Genomic DNA, 15444 nt, shown 5'->3' with positions numbered 1-15444 from the left:
TTGTTTTGTTTTGTTTTGTTTTGTTTTGTTTTGTTTTGTTTTGTTTTGTGTTTTTTTTTGTATTTTATGTTATTTTTTTTGGGGCGGTTTGGTTTTTGTTTTTGGGGTTTGTTTTGGTTTTAGTGATTTTTATTTTGTTCTCTGTTTGTTAGTTTTCTTTAAGGTGTGTTTTTTTATATAATAATAACCTATATTAATAAAATTAATTATTTGAATAGAATTGATTTAAGTTACTAAAGATAGGATTTATTTTAAATAAGTATTATTATAATAAAATTAATTATATTGAATACAAATACCTAAAAAGAAAATTTTAGATTCTATATATATAATATATTTAATAAGATAAATTGAATCTTATATTAAATATAAGTCATATTAAATAATTACTTATTTTAAATTATTTATCTTATTGATGTATTAATTCTATTAAGATAAACATTTATATAGTTTTTAGATCTCATTTTGTAAATCTAAAAAAAATGAGATCTAAAAAAGGGAGTACTCTTGCTTGTTACTTGGTTCTTGTTGTTTGTACTTTTTTTTGTCGTACCTTTCTTGTTGTTGTTGTTTATAGAGTAGTTTTATTTTCATGGTTGGTCTTTGAAAAGTTTTGATCTATTAGAGTTGGGCAAGAAAAAGATTTTTTGGTTGGTTTGTGGGTGGGGGGTACTCTTGCTTGTTACTTGGTTTTTGTTGTTTGTACTTTTTTTTGTCGTACCTTTCTTGTTGTTGTTGTTTATAGAGAGTAGTTTTATTCTTGCTTTTATGTTTGTTCTTAATTTTTTTTATATGTAAGTTTTTGCGTGATTTGTTTTTTCTTAATGTTGTTTGTTTTTTTATTCGCATTATTTATTTTTATATATTGAGGTGACTCAGATTTAGTTATATTTTTTAGAGTTGGTTAAATTTGTGCCAGCAGCCGCGGTTATACATGGAGCTCAAGCAAATATTTTTTGGTTGATAGTTTTATTTAATTTTTGGGTTTTATTTCTTTTGATTTTTGGTGAAATTTCAATTTCTTGTTTTTCCCCCTTGTTGTTTTGTAGGCTATGAAATCTTTTTTTAGACTAGGATTAGATACCCTATTATTTTTGATGTTAATTTTGTGGCCTGAGTAGTATTAGTTATGTTCTTGAAACTTAAAGAATTTGGCGGTATTTTATTCCGTTCAGAGGAATCTGCCCTATTATCGATAATCCGCGTTGGACCTTGCTTATTTTTTTTGTTTGTATACCGCCGTTATAATGAGAATCTTTTTAGGGTTATAATTTTTTCTTTCCTTTATTTTGGTTTATTTCAGGTCAAGGTGCAGCTTTTATTTAAGTTGGTGGTGGATTACATTGTTATTAATTTTGGATTGTTTGTTGAAATTTCTTTCATGAAATTGGATTTGATTGTAATTATTTGAAGATTGTTTTTGTGATTTTGGTTCTAAAGTATGTACACATCGCCCGTCGCTCTCGTTGTTTAAGAGGCGAGATAAGTCGTAACAGAGTGGTTGTACCGGAAGGTGTAGCTGGAATGATACAGATTATATACCTAGGAGGTATTTTCATTTACATTGGAGAGTTTGCTGTGCGATTCAGTGTGGTCTGATTTGATATGTAGTTTATTGTTTTTAATGGTTTTTATTTTGTTTTAATGGAAGTATTTTATTGTCATTGTATATTTTTTTGGTTTGATTTTTTTAATTATAGTTTACTTTGTACTGTATAGGTTTATTTATTTTGTTTTTTGAAAGTTTATTTTGTTTGTTGTACCTTGTGTATCAGGGCTTATTAAATTTTATTATTTATTTTCTATTTCCCGATTTCAAGTGAGTTAATTATTTATTTTAGTTGCTGTTTTATAAGCATTAATAATATTTTATTGGTGGTGATATGCTATTCGTATTTGATGGTATCTGGTTCCTTGGGAAATGAATTTAATTCATGTAATTTATTTAAAGTTTCTTTTTCTTAGGTTATTTTTATTTTTTGCAAATGTTTCGGGGGTTTAGCTTCGTTTCATATTTTTATAATTTGTTTTGTTTTGTTTATTTTGGTGGGTTTTATGTTAACTATCTTTTTAAGTATGTTCAAATTTTATTTTTAGTTATTTTTTCTTTATGTTTTGTTTAATTTTTTACTGGGGTTTATTTTTTAATTGTTTTTTATTTGTAATAATGGTAGGATTAGTATATTCTTTTTTATTTTGTGTTTTATTTTTTATTTCTTTAAAAGGAATTCGGCAATTTTTATATCCGCCTGTTTATCAAAAACAACTTCTCTTGTGTTTTTTTGAGGTATGGCCTGCCCGCTGATTTTTTTGAAGGGCCGCGGTATTTTGACCGTGCAAAGGTAGCATAATCATTAGTCTTTTAATTGTGGGCTGGAATGAATGGTTTGACGAGATATAATCTGTCTCTTTTTGATGTATTGAATTTTGGTTTTAGGTAAGAATACCTAAATTTTTTTATGGGACGAGAAGACCCTATAGAGTTTTATATTTGTGATGATTTTTTTGTTGGTTTTTTTTAATATTGTTTTGTTTATTTTGCTGGGGCGGCTAGGAGATTTGTTTAACTCTTCTTTTTTTTGTTTATTTATTTATATTTTTTTTGATCCTTTATTATTGATTTTAAGATTAAATTACCTTAGGGATAACAGCGTAATCTTTCTTGAAAGTTCTTATTGACAGGGGGGTTTGCGACCTCGATGTTGGATTAGGGTGAATTTTTGGTGTAGAAGCTTTAATTGATTAGGTCTGTTCGACCTTTAAAATCCTACATGATCTGAGTTCAGACCGGCGTGAGCCAGGTTGGTTTCTATCTATAATTTGTTTTGTGAGTTAGTACGAAAGGACCACTTTCAATAAATAATTTTATGTTGTTTGATTATTATTAATTACTATTTTGGCAGAGAAGTGCAGTGGATTTAGAATCTTCTAATATAAATTTATTTTATATGTAGTAGTGTTTAATGACTTTTTATTTTTGTTTGTTGTTTTTTTTTTATTGTCTATTTTTGTTATGGTTGGTGTAGCTTTTCTTACTTTACTTGAGCGTAGGGTTTTAGGTTATATTCATATTCGTAAGGGTCCTAATAGGGTGGGGTTTTTAGGTTTGCTTCAACCTTTTAGAGATGTGGTTAAGTTGTTTGTTAGGGAGCAGTGTTTTCCTTATGTTTCTAATTATTTGCCTTATTATTTTGCTCCTGTGTTTGGTTTGTTTCTTTCTTTAATTATTTGGTTGGTTATTCCTTATTTTGGTGGTTTTTTTTCTTTTGATTTAGGTTTATTGTTTTTTTTGTGTTGTACTAGACTTGGTGTTTATTCTCTTATGGTTGCTGGTTGGTCTTCTAATTCTAATTATTCTTTGTTGGGGTGTATGCGTGCAGTTGCTCAATCTATTTCTTATGAGGTTAGACTTGCTTTGATTTTATTGTCTTTTGTTTTTTTGGTTTGTGGTTATAATTTGGTTTCTTTTTTTTATTTTCAGTTTTATGTTTGGTTAGTTTTTTTTTCTTTGCCTTTGGTTTTAGTTTGATTTGTTTCTTGTTTGGCGGAGACTAATCGAACTCCTTTTGATTTTGCTGAGGGTGAGTCTGAGTTGGTTTCTGGTTTTAATGTTGAGTATAGATCTGGAGGGTTTGCTTTAATTTTTTTGGCTGAGTATGCTAGAATTTTGTTTATGAGTGTTTTGTTTTGTGTTATGTTTTTGGGTTGTGATTTGTATTCTTTTTTTTTCTTTTTAAGGGTTTCTTTTGTTTCTTTTTTATTTGTTTGGGTTCGTGGTACTTTGCCTCGTTTTCGTTATGATAGGTTGATGTATATATCTTGGAGGAGTTTTTTGCCTGTTTCTTTGAATTATTTAATTTTTGTTTTGGGTGTTAGGTTATTTTTTTACTCTTTGTTTTAGTGTATTAATTTGAGTATGTTTTAAGTCGGTAGGGGATTTAAACTCCTTTCTCTTACTTTCAAGGTATTTGCTTATCATAAAGCTTTCCGACTATTTTGTTGTCTTGTCTCACATTTTTGTTATTATTGGGTTCGTGATGTAGTATGAGAAGTATATTACTGTTAGTATTTGTCCTGTTATAATATATGGTTCTTCAACTGGTCGGGCTCCAATTCATGTTAATAGGATTACAGTGTTTGTTATTAGCCAGAATATAATTTGGTTGATTGGGTAGAACTGTGTTCCTCGGAATTTGGTTTTTTGTAGGGGTAGGATTAATAAGATTGCGATTGATATAAATAGAGCAATTACTCCTCCTAATTTATTAGGAATTGATCGTAAGATTGCGTATGCAAATAGGAAATATCATTCGGGTTGAATATGAATTGGTGTTACTAGTGGGTTTGCAGGGATAAAGTTGTCTGGATCTCCAAGAAGGTAAGGTTCTTTTAGTGATAATATTGATAATATTATAATTAATAAAATGAATCCTACTGTGTCTTTGATAGTGAAGTATGGGTGGAATGGGATTTTGTCGGTATTTCTATTTATTCCTGTTGGGTTGTTTGATCCTGTTTGGTGTAGGAATGTTAAGTGAATAATTACTATTGCTAGAATTATAAATGGTATTAGGAAGTGTAATGTGAAGAATCGATTTAAAGTGGCGTTGTCTACGGCGAATCCCCCTCAAACTCATTGTACTAGTTCTGTTCCTACATATGGGATTGCTGATAGTAAATTAGTGATTACTGTTGCCCCTCAGAATGATATTTGCCCCCATGGTAGTACATATCCTATAAAAGCTGTTCCTATAGTAGTGAAGAAGATTACTACTCCAATATTTCATGTTTCTGTGAAGTTGTATGATCCGTAGTATATATTTCGTCCAATGTGTATGTATATGCAAATGAAGAATATTGATCCTCCGTTAGCGTGTAGTGTTCGTAGTAATCACCCATAATTTACATCTCGGCAAATGTGTACTACTCTTGAGAATGCTGATTCAGTGTTGGGGCAGTAGTGTATAGCTAGGAATAGTCCTGTGATGATTTGTATACCTAAACATAATCCTAATAAGGATCCAAAGTTTCATCATGTTCTAATATTTGATGGGGTGGGTAGATCTACTAGTGCGTTGTTTATAATTTTGATTAGTGGGTGGTTTTTTCGTATGGGTTTATTCATTATTTTGATTTTCGTAATGGTCCTTCTGAAATATTTGTGATTTTTGCAACTACAATTAGTGTTAATAGTAGATATAGGGCTAATATAAGTGTTGTTGATCCTGTAGGTAGGTTATAGAATTTTTCTAATATTAAGTTTGTTTTTTCGTTTGCTCTTAATTTATGTTCATATGTTCATGTGTATGATTCCTCTATTCTTATTATGAATATTATTGCTGTCATGATTGCTGTTGCTGCTGATAGTTTTATTGATAAAAATATTATTTCATTTGATGCTAGTCTTGTTATGTAGATGAATAGTACTAGTATTCCTCCTAGGAATACTAGGAATAAAATATATGGGAATCAGAATTTTTGGTTTATTATTCCTCTAATTGTGCATGTTAAGATGGTTTGTATTATTGTGATTATTCCTATGGCTATAGGGTGTTTTATTTGTGTGAATATTATTCTTATTGATGTTCTTGAGATTACTATTGTTTTTATAATATCAGAGTGTAGTTTAATAAAAATGTTAGTTTTGGGAATTAATGATAGGGTTTTCTTTTCTCTGAAGTCTTAAGAGGTTTTTCTCATTTTTGATTTACAAGACCAATATTTTTATTAAATTATTAAGACTTTTTAATGTTAATATTTTTTTATTTTTCTACCTTTTTTCTTTGTGGTTTGTGGGTTTTTTGTATGGATCGTAAGCATTTGTTGATTACTTTATTGAGTTTAGAGTTTATGGTTTTGTCTTTGTTTGTTTTGATGTATTATTATTTATGTGGTTTTAATTATGAGTTTTATTTTGTTATTGTTTTTTTAGTTTTTTCTGTTTGTGAGGGTTCTTTGGGTTTATCTATTCTTGTTTCAATAATTCGTAGATATGGGAATGATTATTATCGTTCTTTTGGGATGCTTCAATGTTAAGGTTTTTATTTTCTTTAATTTTTTTGATCCCTTTGTGTTTTTTAAATTTTTGGTGATTGATTAATTCTTTCTTGTTTTTCTTGTGTTTGTCTTTTTTTTTTGTTTTTCCTTATTTTTTTTGTTGGGGTAATCTTAGTTATTTTTTAGGTTGTGATTATATTTCTTATGGTTTAATTTTTCTTAGATTTTGGATTTGTTCATTGATGTTGTTAGCTAGAGAGTCAGTTTTTCGTTCTTCTTATTTTTCTGAATTTTTTTTGTTTATGATTTTGTTTTTGATGATTATATTATTTTGTTCGTTTGGTAGTGTTGATTTGTTTTCTTTTTACTTGTTTTTTGAGGGTAGACTTGTTCCTACTTTGTTTTTAATTTTGGGTTGGGGTTATCAGCCTGAGCGTCTTCAGGCTGGTATTTATTTGATTTTATATACTTTATTTGCTTCCTTGCCTTTGTTGATTGGTGTTATTGGGATTTATAATTCTTCTGGTTTGCTGTGTTTTTTTTTTTTGTTTGATCCTTGTTTGTCGAGAGTTTTTTTTTATTTTTGCATAGTCTTTGCTTTTTTGGTTAGGATTCCTTTATTTTTAGTTCATTTGTGGTTACCTAAGGCTCATGTTGAAGCACCTATTTCTGGTTCAATGATTTTGGCTGGTGTTTTGTTGAAGTTGGGTGGTTATGGTTTAATTCGTGTTATGGTTTTTTTAGTTAATTTTTCTTTTAATTTGAATTTTTTCTGGATTTCTATTAGTTTGTTAGGTGGGTTTTTGGTTAGATTGGTTTGTTTGCGTCAGACTGATTTGAAGTCATTAGTTGCTTATTCTTCTGTTGCTCATATGGGTATTGTTGTTTGTGGTATTATGACTGTCAATTATTGGGGGTTTTGTGGTTCTTATGTTTTGATGATTGCTCATGGTTTATGTTCTTCTGGTTTGTTTTGTCTTGTTAATATTGTTTATGAGCGGACGGGTAGTCGTAGTTTATTGGTTAATAGGGGTTTAATGTGTTTGATACCCAGAATGTCTATATGGTGGTTTTTATTGAGATCTTGTAATATAGCAGCTCCTCCTTCTTTGAATTTGTTAGGTGAGGTTGTTTTATTTAGAAGTTTGATTTCTTGGTCTTGGTTGACTATATTGATGTTGGGGGGTTTGTCTTTTTTTGGTGCTGCTTATACTTTATATATATATTCTTATAGTCAGCATGGTAGTTTTTATTCGGGTATTTATTCATGTTCAATGTTTTATGTTCGTGAATTTTTATTGGTTTTTTTGCACTGGTTTCCATTAAATTTGTTTATTTTGTTTAGAGATGTCGTTTCTTTTTGGTTATAAAAATTTAAGTAGTTTAATTAAAATATTGGTTTGTGGTGTCAATGATGCATTTTTTGCCTTGGGTCGTGAATTTTATTTCAATTTGTTTTGTTAGTTTTTTTTTCCTTTTATTTTTTGGTATTTTGTCTTTTTTTGTTGGTTTTGTTTTTGTTGTTAAGGACTTAGTTTATTTTATTGAGTGGGATATTATTACCTTGAATTCTAGTTCTGTGGTTATGACTCTTCTTTTTGATTGAATATCCTTATTTTTCTTGGGTTTTGTTTTTTTTATTTCTTCTTTAGTTGTTCTTTATAGAGATGATTATATACATGGGGATTTGAATATTTATCGTTTTATTTATTTGGTTTTGTTGTTTGTTGTTTCTATGATGTTTTTGATTTTAAGACCTAATTTAATCAGAATTTTATTAGGTTGAGATGGTTTGGGGTTAGTTTCTTATTGTTTGGTTATTTATTATCAGAATTTTAAATCTTATGGTGCTGGTATGTTGACTGCTTTGTCTAATCGTGTTGGTGATGTTGCTCTTTTAATATCTATTGCTTGGATGTTTAATTTTGGTAGTTGGAATTATGTGTATTATTTGTTTTTTATAAGGGGTAGAATGGAAATGAATTTTATTTCCTTTCTTGTTGTTTTGGCTGCTATAACTAGGAGAGCTCAGATTCCTTTTTCTTCTTGATTGCCAGCTGCTATGGCAGCTCCTACTCCTGTTTCTGCTTTAGTTCATTCTTCTACTTTAGTTACTGCTGGTGTTTATTTGCTTATTCGTTTTAGATGTTCTTTTGGTGATTCTCTTAATAGATTTTTGTTGTTGGTTTCGGGTTTAACTATGTTTATATCTGGTTTGGGGGCTAATTTTGAGTTTGATTTGAGGAGGGTTATTGCTCTCTCTACTCTTAGTCAATTGGGGTTAATAGTTGGTATTGTTTCTTTTGGTTTTCCTGAATTGGCCTTTTTTCATCTGTTAACTCATGCTTTGTTTAAGGCTCTTTTGTTTATGTGTGCGGGGGTGGTTATTCATGTTATGGGTGATTCTCAAGATATTCGTTTTATGGGTGGTGTTTCTTTTTTTATGCCTTTTACTTCTTCTTGTTTGGTTGTTTCTAGTTTTGCTTTGTGTGGTATGCCGTTTTTGGCTGGTTTTTATTCTAGGGATCTTATTTTGGAGATGGTTTTATTAGGTTATTTTAATTTTTTTGGTTTGCTATTGTTTTTTTTGTCTACTGGTTTAACTGTTTGTTATTCTTTCCGTTTATTTTATTATGTTTTGTTCGGTGATTTTAATTTGTCTTCTTTTTGTTCTTTTGAGGATGCTGGTAATAATATATGTACTGGTATGTTGGGTTTACTTGTTGTTGTTATTTTTGGTGGTAGAATGTTGAGATGATTAATTTTTCCTACCCCTTTTGTTATTTGCTTGCCTTTTTATTTGAGGACTTCAGTTTTGTTAGTTAGAATTTTGGGTGGTTGGTTAGGTTATGAATTATCTAAGGTTGATTTAGGTGAGTTTCTTTTTTCTATATTTTTATATAAGTCTTCTTTTTTTTTTGGGTCTATGTGGTTTATACCTTATGTTTTTGTTTATGGTGTTTCTTTGTTTCCTTTGAATTATGGATATGTTATTATTAAGTCTTTTGATTCCGGTTGGAGAGAGTTTTTTGGTGGTCAGGGTCTTTTTTGGTTTTTTTCTTTTTTGGCTAAGGGCAATCAATGGTTGCAGTATGGTAGTCTTAGGGTTTATATATTTTTTATTGTTGTTTGGATTAATTTGTTAGTTTTTTTTATATTTATGTACTTGAATAGCTTATTTAGAGCATAACATTGAAGATGTTATTGAGATATTTTTATCTTTAAGTATTTATAAAATATTTATTTATTTTTACAGTGAAAGTGTAATGTTTTTTTTAAACTATATAAATAGAAATGTAAACGGATTTTAACCGCTATAGTGATAAGTTAGCAGCTTTCACTTAATCTATTCATTTCTTTAACTGGAATTTGGTTATTCATTTTTATTATTAACAGTAATATACCTCTATTTGGTTTCAGTTAATTTTAAGTAAGGATAAAATTTATCTAAGATCAGGTCGAAATTGATTGCGTTAATCGCTTCTTACTTTGAGATAGACTATATTAGTACTTTTTGATTGCAAACCAAATGTTATTATTAACTACAATCCCTTATTCTGCTCACTCTAAGGATCCTTGATTTCATTCGTGATATAACCCGATGATTAGGATTACAATAAATAATGTTCTGATTGTGGCTCATGATATTATGTTTGATCTTGTTATCACGATTGTTATTGGTAATAGGAGTGCAATTTCTACGTCGAATACTAGAAATATAATTGCGATTAGGAAAAATCGTAAGGAAAACGGGAGTCGTGCAGATCCCATGGGGTCAAACCCGCACTCAAATGGTGATCTTTTTTCTCGGTCTTCAATGTTTTTTTTTGATATTGCTGTCGCAATTATTATGATAATTGTTGATAGTATTATGATTGTTGTTATTATTGTTGTTACTATTTTTATTATTTATCTCATTTTTTGAACTTCTTGATTGGAAGTCAAGTATACTTTTTATATTAGATAAATTTATTTGGTTATCTTCCTCATCAGTAAATTGAGATATATAAGAATAGTCATACTACATCTACAAAATGTCAATATCATGCGGCTGCTTCAAATCCTATATGGTGGTTTGATGAGAAATGAAGTGTTAGGTGTCGTATTAAACATGTGATTAGGAAGGTTGTTCCAATGATTACATGGAGACCATGGAATCCTGTTGCTACAAAGAACGTGGCTCCATAAACCGAGTCGGCAATAGTGAATGGTGATTCTATATATTCGTATGCTTGTAGTGCTGTGAAATATAATCCTAGGATTACAGTTATAAATAGTCCTTGTAACCCCTGGTTATAATTGTTTTCTAAGATTCTATGATGTGCTCAAGTGATAGTTACCCCTGATGATAGGAGGATTGCGGTATTTAGAAGTGGAATTTGTAGGGGATTAAATACTTGAATTCCAGTTGGTGGTCACATTGATCCGAGTTCGTTTGTTGGTGATAATCTTCTGTGGAAAAATGCTCAAAAGAAGGAGACGAAGAAGAATACTTCTGATGTAATGAATAGGATTATACCTCATCGTAACCCTTTAGTTACTTTTCTTGTATGTAATCCTTGGTATGTGCCCTCTCGTGTAATATCTCGTCATCATTGGATGGTTGTTATGATTATTGTGATTATTCCAATTCTTATTAGTGTTTGTTCATATTGGTGGAATCATTTAATTGTTCCAGTTAATGTGATTATGGCTCCCATTGCTCCAATAAGAGGTCATGGTCTTTGGTTTACTATGTGGAATGTGTGATTTATGTGGTTTGTCATTTTAATTGATTTCTCTAGAATATAATGTTCTTAGTACTGCGAATACATATGATTGAATGATTGCTACTGCTGTCTCTAATGTTAGTAGAGCAATCTGTGTAATAATTAGGATGCTGATTATTGAGTATGCTATTGATGATCCATTTTCTCCTAGTAGTGTTATTAATAGGTGACCTGCAATTATATTTGCTGTTAATCGGATAGCTAATGTTCCTGGGCGAATAATGTTTCTGATTGTTTCAATGCACACTATAAATGGTATTAGGATCGGTGGTGTTCCTTGTGGTACAAGGTGGGTTAATATGTGTTTAGTGTTGTTGATTCATCCGAATATTATAAATCTTGTTCATAATGGTAAGGCTATTGTTAATGTTAATGTTAGGTGTCTGGTTCTAGTAAAGATGTATGGGAATAAGCCTAAAGTATTGTTTATTAGGATTATTGAGAATAATGACGTGAATATAAGTGTTCTTCCGTTGTTGATTTTTTTTGTTCCTAGGAGTGTTTTAAGCTCTTCGTGTATTTTTTTTATTGTTTTATTTCATGCTGCGTTGTTTCGAGATGGAATTATTCATATTATTGTGGGGATGATTAATAATCCTAATATAGTTCTTAATCAATTTATTGATGTGTTAAATATGTTTGTTGATGGGTCAAATACTGAGAATAAGTTTCTTATCATTTTCAGTTTGTTTTTTTTGTTAATTTAATTTTTTTTTGTATCTTTTTATTTGTTTGGGTAAATGAGAAGTAGTTTATTGTGTTGAATAATACGAAAATTGTTGAAAACGAGATGAATAAAATTAATCATCTAAGGGGTATTATTTGTGGGATGAGGGGGATACCATTTATTTGGTTATTTTAGTTTGACGATCTAATGTTATTTTTAACTAATCCCCCCAATAGGAGTAATTGCTAATTTACTATTATTTGGTTTAAGAGACCATTACTTGCTTTCAGTCACCTATTGATTCGCTTAGTTTTTTAATTCATTCAATAAAATTCTCTGTTGATACTCTTTCAATTACGATGGGTATGAATCTGTGGTTTGCTCCGCAGATTTCTGAGCATTGACCATAAAGTAGTCCGGGGCGGTTGATTATAAATCTTGATTGATTTAATCGGCCTGGTGTTGCATCGGCTTTGATCCCCAATCTAGGGATTGTTCACGAGTGAAGTACATCAGCAGCTGTTACGATAATTCGGATGAATGAGTGTATTGGTAAAGTTACGTGGTTATCTGTTTCTAGTAGTCGGAATATTCTTTTATTGTCTCCTTCATATGGTGTTATATATGAGTCGAATTCAACGTTGACGAAGTCTGAGTATTCATAACTTCAGTATCATTGGTGTCCAATAGTTTTAATTGTTATAATTGGGTTGTGGATTTCGTCTATAAGGTATAATAATCGTAAAGATGGAGTGGTGATGAATAGAAGAATTACTGCTGGCACAATTGTTCATATTAGTTCTATTGTTTGACCTTCTAGTATATATCGGTCTACGAGTTCGTTAATAATTGTTGATGCTATGAAGTATAATACTATTGCTAGAATTATTGTGATGATTATTATGGTATGATCATGGAAGAAGATTAGTTGTTCTATGATTGGTGATGCTCTATCTTGTAAATTCATGCATGATCATGTTGTCATTTTCTAATAAAAGTTTTTAGTACTTTATTTGTGGAGCTTAAATCCACTGCACTTCTCTGCCATATTAGATTTTATTAATTGATAATTGTTGGTAGTTCTGAATATCTGTGTTCTGATGGGGGCAGATCTTGGATTCATTCAATTGAGTTTCTTGTATGTGTTGATCTTAACACTTGTCGTTTAGTTCTTATTCTTTCTCATAAAATGTAAATAAACATTATCACTCCAATAAATGAGATGGTTGACCCCATTGATGAGATAATATTTCATGTAGTGTATGCATCTGGATAATCTGAATATCGTCGTGGTATTCCAGCTAGTCCTAGGAAGTGTTGCGGGAAGAACGTTATATTTACTCCCAGGAATATAATTGTGAATTGAGTTTTCAATCATTTTGGATTTATTGTTAGTCCTGTAAATAATGGGTATCAGTGGATAAATCCGGCTATGATAGCGAATACGGCTCCTATTGATAGAACGTAGTGGAAGTGAGCTACTACATAATATGTGTCATGTAGTACAATATCGATTGATGAATTTGCTAGGACTACCCCCGTTAGCCCCCCTATTGTAAATAGGAAAACAAATCCTATTGATCATAAGCATGTGGGTCTATATGATAATTTTGATCCTTGGATTGTTGCTAATCATCTGAAGATTTTAATTCCAGTTGGTACTGCAATAATTATTGTAGCTGATGTAAAATATGCTCGTGTATCGACATCTATTCCTACTGTAAATATATGATGTGCTCATACTACAAATCCTAATAACCCAATTGCTAGTATGGCAAAGATTATTCCTAGGTTTCCAAAAGCTTCTTTTTTTCCTCTTTCATGGGAAATGATGTGGGAAATTATCCCAAATCCTGGGAGAATTAGAATATATACTTCTGGATGTCCGAAAAATCAAAATAAGTGTTGGTAAAGAATTGGGTCTCCACCTCCCGCTGGGTCAAAGAAGGAGGTGTTCAAATTTCGATCAGTTAATAATATTGTGATAGCCCCTGCTAGTACTGGTAGTGATAGTAATAATAAGGTGGCGGTAATAATTACTGCTCATACAAATAGGGGTATTTGTTCAGATTTCATACTTGATGGTTTTATATTAATTGCTGTTGAGATAAAGTTTACTGCTCCTAAAATTGACGATACACCTGCTAGGTGTAAGGAGAAAATTGTTAAATCTACTGATGCTCCCGCATGGGCGATTCCTCTAGCTAACGGGGGATACACTGTTCACCCTGTTCCAGCTCCTCTTTCTACTATACTTCTGGTTAGGAGGAGTGTAAGTGAGGGTGGGAGTAGTCAAAATCTTATGTTATTCATTCGTGGAAATGCCATATCAGGGGCCCCAAGTATGAGTGGTACTAATCAATTTCCAAAACCCCCAATTAGAATTGGTATAACCATGAAAAAGATTATGATAAATGCATGTGCGGTTACGATTACATTGTAAATTTGGTCGTCTCCAATTAAGGATCCTGGTTGACCAAGTTCTGCTCGGATTAATATTCTTAATGATGTTCCTAATATTCCGGATCATGCCCCGAAGATGAAGTATAATGTTCCAATATCTTTATGGTTTGTTGAGAATAACCATCGTTTAATTATTAGTGGAATGTCTGATTTTAGGTGATAGATTGTAAATCTATTTATGGGATTTTCCCTTCTACTATAGCTTTATATTCATTAGGTGATTATAGAATGCAATTCTATAGGGGTAGTTTTGCTACTAAGGCTTAAAGATTTTCTTTATTTATAGCTTTGAAGGATATTAGTTTGTTTAACTTAAAGCCTTTAATCTAAGTTCATGATTATTTCTGATATTATTAACCCCGTAATTGAGATTGATGTTAATAAAATAATGTGTTTAGGTGTTTTATTAATAGGTTGGGCAATTAATCATTTTGTTTCTAGGTGTAGTATTATTAAACTTGAGTATGTCATTCGTATGTAGTAATATAACGTTACTACTGATATTAAAACCATTATTGTGGCTGTTGTTTTTATTTCGTTGGTTATTATAGCTTGAATGACTATTCATTTTGGTATAAATCCCAAGAATGGCGGCAAACCTCCTAATGATAAAATTCTTGTGAATACAAGGAATTTTGTTAGTTTGTTCTTCTTTTCTGTTATTGCTATTTGGTTAACGAAAGATAATTTGGTGGTTTTTACAATCGACACTACTGTTAATGTTAGTATTGAGTAGATTGTGAAATATGTTACTCATATATCATTTCCTGTAATTATTGCCGATATTATTCAACCTGTGTGGTTAATTGATGAGTATGTTATGATTTTTCGTAGTGATGTTTGATTTAATCCCCCGATAGCTCCAATTATTACTGATGTTACAATGATTATTTCTAGGAATATATCATTGTTAATTTGGTATGAGATTAAGGATAGGGGTGCGGATTTTTGTAGAGTTATTAGAATTAAGCAATTATTTCAGTTTAACCCCTCCATTACTCCAGGGAATCACCAATGTATTGGGGCGACCCCCCCTTTTAGTAATAGGGGTGTGTTTATTAATATTTGTGTATATAAGTTGTCCGAGTTAATTAATATTCTTTCTTCTATTGCTCTTATTATTACTATGAATAATAGTATTGATGAAGCCCCTGCTTGTACAATAAAGTATTTTAGTGAGGCTTCTGTGGTGTAGATATTTTTTTTTTCTATCATTATTGGAATAAATGATAGTAAATTAATCTCTAACCCCATTCATGCTCCAAATCATGAATTAGAGGAAATTGAGATTAAAATACCTCTTGTTAACGTTGTTAATAAGAGGATTTTTGTTGAGTTGTTGGGCATTAGAAGAGAGAGTATTTACTCTATTTATGGGGTATGAACCCATTAGCTTTATTAGCTTACTTTTCTAATTTTTACGTTTTAGTGTATGGTGCACGGGAATTTTTGATATTTCAGGGAATGGTTTGACTCTATTTAACGTAATGGAGGTATTTTTATACATTATTTACCCTATCATAGTAATCCTTTTTCAGGCACTCCATT

General features: G+C 30.7%; 13 protein-coding genes across 13 annotated transcripts, besides 25 other annotated features; 4 read left to right on the top strand and 9 right to left on the bottom strand. All coding sequences in view use genetic code 5, as the record gives it.

Moving 5' to 3' along the window:
• Positions 1-744: a sequence feature (A+T rich region containing origin of replication).
• Positions 745-1530, top strand: an rRNA (s-rRNA).
• Positions 1531-1599, top strand: a tRNA (tRNA-Val).
• Positions 1600-2890, top strand: an rRNA (l-rRNA).
• Positions 2891-2956, top strand: a tRNA (tRNA-Leu).
• ND1 (NADH dehydrogenase subunit 1) lies at positions 2957-3901 on the top strand. The gene has a single exon. It carries the CDS (start codon positions 2957-2959, stop codon positions 3899-3901), a length of 945 nt encoding a protein of 314 aa, YP_009050566.1.
• Positions 3902-3923: 22 nt separating this feature from the next.
• Positions 3924-3993, bottom strand: a tRNA (tRNA-Ser).
• CYTB (cytochrome b) lies at positions 3994-5125 on the bottom strand. The gene has a single exon. A coding segment is annotated over exon 1 (1132 nt).
• Positions 5125-5613, bottom strand: ND6 (NADH dehydrogenase subunit 6). Its single transcript has one exon. The coding sequence runs from the start codon at positions 5611-5613 to the stop codon at positions 5125-5127; it is 489 nt and encodes a 162-aa protein (YP_009050564.1).
• Positions 5614-5615: 2 nt separating this feature from the next.
• Positions 5616-5678, top strand: a tRNA (tRNA-Pro).
• Positions 5679-5742, bottom strand: a tRNA (tRNA-Thr).
• Positions 5743-5748: 6 nt separating this feature from the next.
• On the top strand, positions 5749-6036 carry ND4L (NADH dehydrogenase subunit 4L). The gene has a single exon. It carries the CDS (start codon positions 5749-5751, stop codon positions 6034-6036), a length of 288 nt encoding a protein of 95 aa, YP_009050563.1.
• On the top strand, positions 6030-7367 carry ND4 (NADH dehydrogenase subunit 4). The gene has a single exon. The coding sequence runs from the start codon at positions 6030-6032 to the stop codon at positions 7365-7367; it is 1338 nt and encodes a 445-aa protein (YP_009050562.1).
• Positions 7368-7369: 2 nt separating this feature from the next.
• Positions 7370-7432, top strand: a tRNA (tRNA-His).
• Positions 7433-9161, top strand: ND5 (NADH dehydrogenase subunit 5). The gene has a single exon. A coding segment is annotated over exon 1 (1729 nt).
• Positions 9162-9225, top strand: a tRNA (tRNA-Phe).
• Positions 9224-9287, bottom strand: a tRNA (tRNA-Glu).
• Positions 9287-9355, bottom strand: a tRNA (tRNA-Ser).
• Positions 9355-9421, bottom strand: a tRNA (tRNA-Asn).
• A 3-nt stretch (positions 9422-9424) lies between these two features.
• Positions 9425-9487, bottom strand: a tRNA (tRNA-Arg).
• Positions 9488-9549, bottom strand: a tRNA (tRNA-Ala).
• On the bottom strand, positions 9550-9903 carry ND3 (NADH dehydrogenase subunit 3). Its single transcript has one exon. It carries the CDS (start codon positions 9901-9903, stop codon positions 9550-9552), a length of 354 nt encoding a protein of 117 aa, YP_009050560.1.
• Positions 9904-9966, bottom strand: a tRNA (tRNA-Gly).
• An 8-nt stretch (positions 9967-9974) lies between these two features.
• On the bottom strand, positions 9975-10763 carry COX3 (cytochrome c oxidase subunit III). Its single transcript has one exon. The coding sequence runs from the start codon at positions 10761-10763 to the stop codon at positions 9975-9977; it is 789 nt and encodes a 262-aa protein (YP_009050559.1).
• Position 10764: 1 nt separating this feature from the next.
• ATP6 (ATP synthase F0 subunit 6) lies at positions 10765-11445 on the bottom strand. The gene has a single exon. It carries the CDS (start codon positions 11443-11445, stop codon positions 10765-10767), a length of 681 nt encoding a protein of 226 aa, YP_009050558.1.
• Positions 11439-11597, bottom strand: ATP8 (ATP synthase F0 subunit 8). Its single transcript has one exon. It carries the CDS (start codon positions 11595-11597, stop codon positions 11439-11441), a length of 159 nt encoding a protein of 52 aa, YP_009050557.1.
• Position 11598: 1 nt separating this feature from the next.
• Positions 11599-11663, bottom strand: a tRNA (tRNA-Asp).
• Positions 11663-11733, bottom strand: a tRNA (tRNA-Lys).
• On the bottom strand, positions 11734-12418 carry COX2 (cytochrome c oxidase subunit II). Its single transcript has one exon. A coding segment is annotated over exon 1 (685 nt).
• A 1-nt stretch (position 12419) lies between these two features.
• Positions 12420-12487, bottom strand: a tRNA (tRNA-Leu).
• A 5-nt stretch (positions 12488-12492) lies between these two features.
• On the bottom strand, positions 12493-14031 carry COX1 (cytochrome c oxidase subunit I). The gene has a single exon. The coding sequence runs from the start codon at positions 14029-14031 to the stop codon at positions 12493-12495; it is 1539 nt and encodes a 512-aa protein (YP_009050555.1).
• A 1-nt stretch (position 14032) lies between these two features.
• Positions 14033-14095, top strand: a tRNA (tRNA-Tyr).
• A 1-nt stretch (position 14096) lies between these two features.
• Positions 14097-14161, top strand: a tRNA (tRNA-Cys).
• Positions 14154-14218, bottom strand: a tRNA (tRNA-Trp).
• On the bottom strand, positions 14219-15243 carry ND2 (NADH dehydrogenase subunit 2). Its single transcript has one exon. A coding segment is annotated over exon 1 (1025 nt).
• Positions 15244-15309, bottom strand: a tRNA (tRNA-Met).
• Positions 15310-15315: 6 nt separating this feature from the next.
• Positions 15316-15384, top strand: a tRNA (tRNA-Gln).
• Positions 15382-15444, bottom strand: a tRNA (tRNA-Ile).

The sequence above is a fragment of the mitochondrial genome of Zootermopsis nevadensis, assembly GCF_977971745.1.
Source record: "Zootermopsis nevadensis mitochondrion, complete genome".
NCBI lineage: Eukaryota > Metazoa > Arthropoda > Insecta > Blattodea > Termopsidae > Zootermopsis > Zootermopsis nevadensis.
This window is presented reverse-complemented; position numbering and strand designations above follow the sequence as displayed.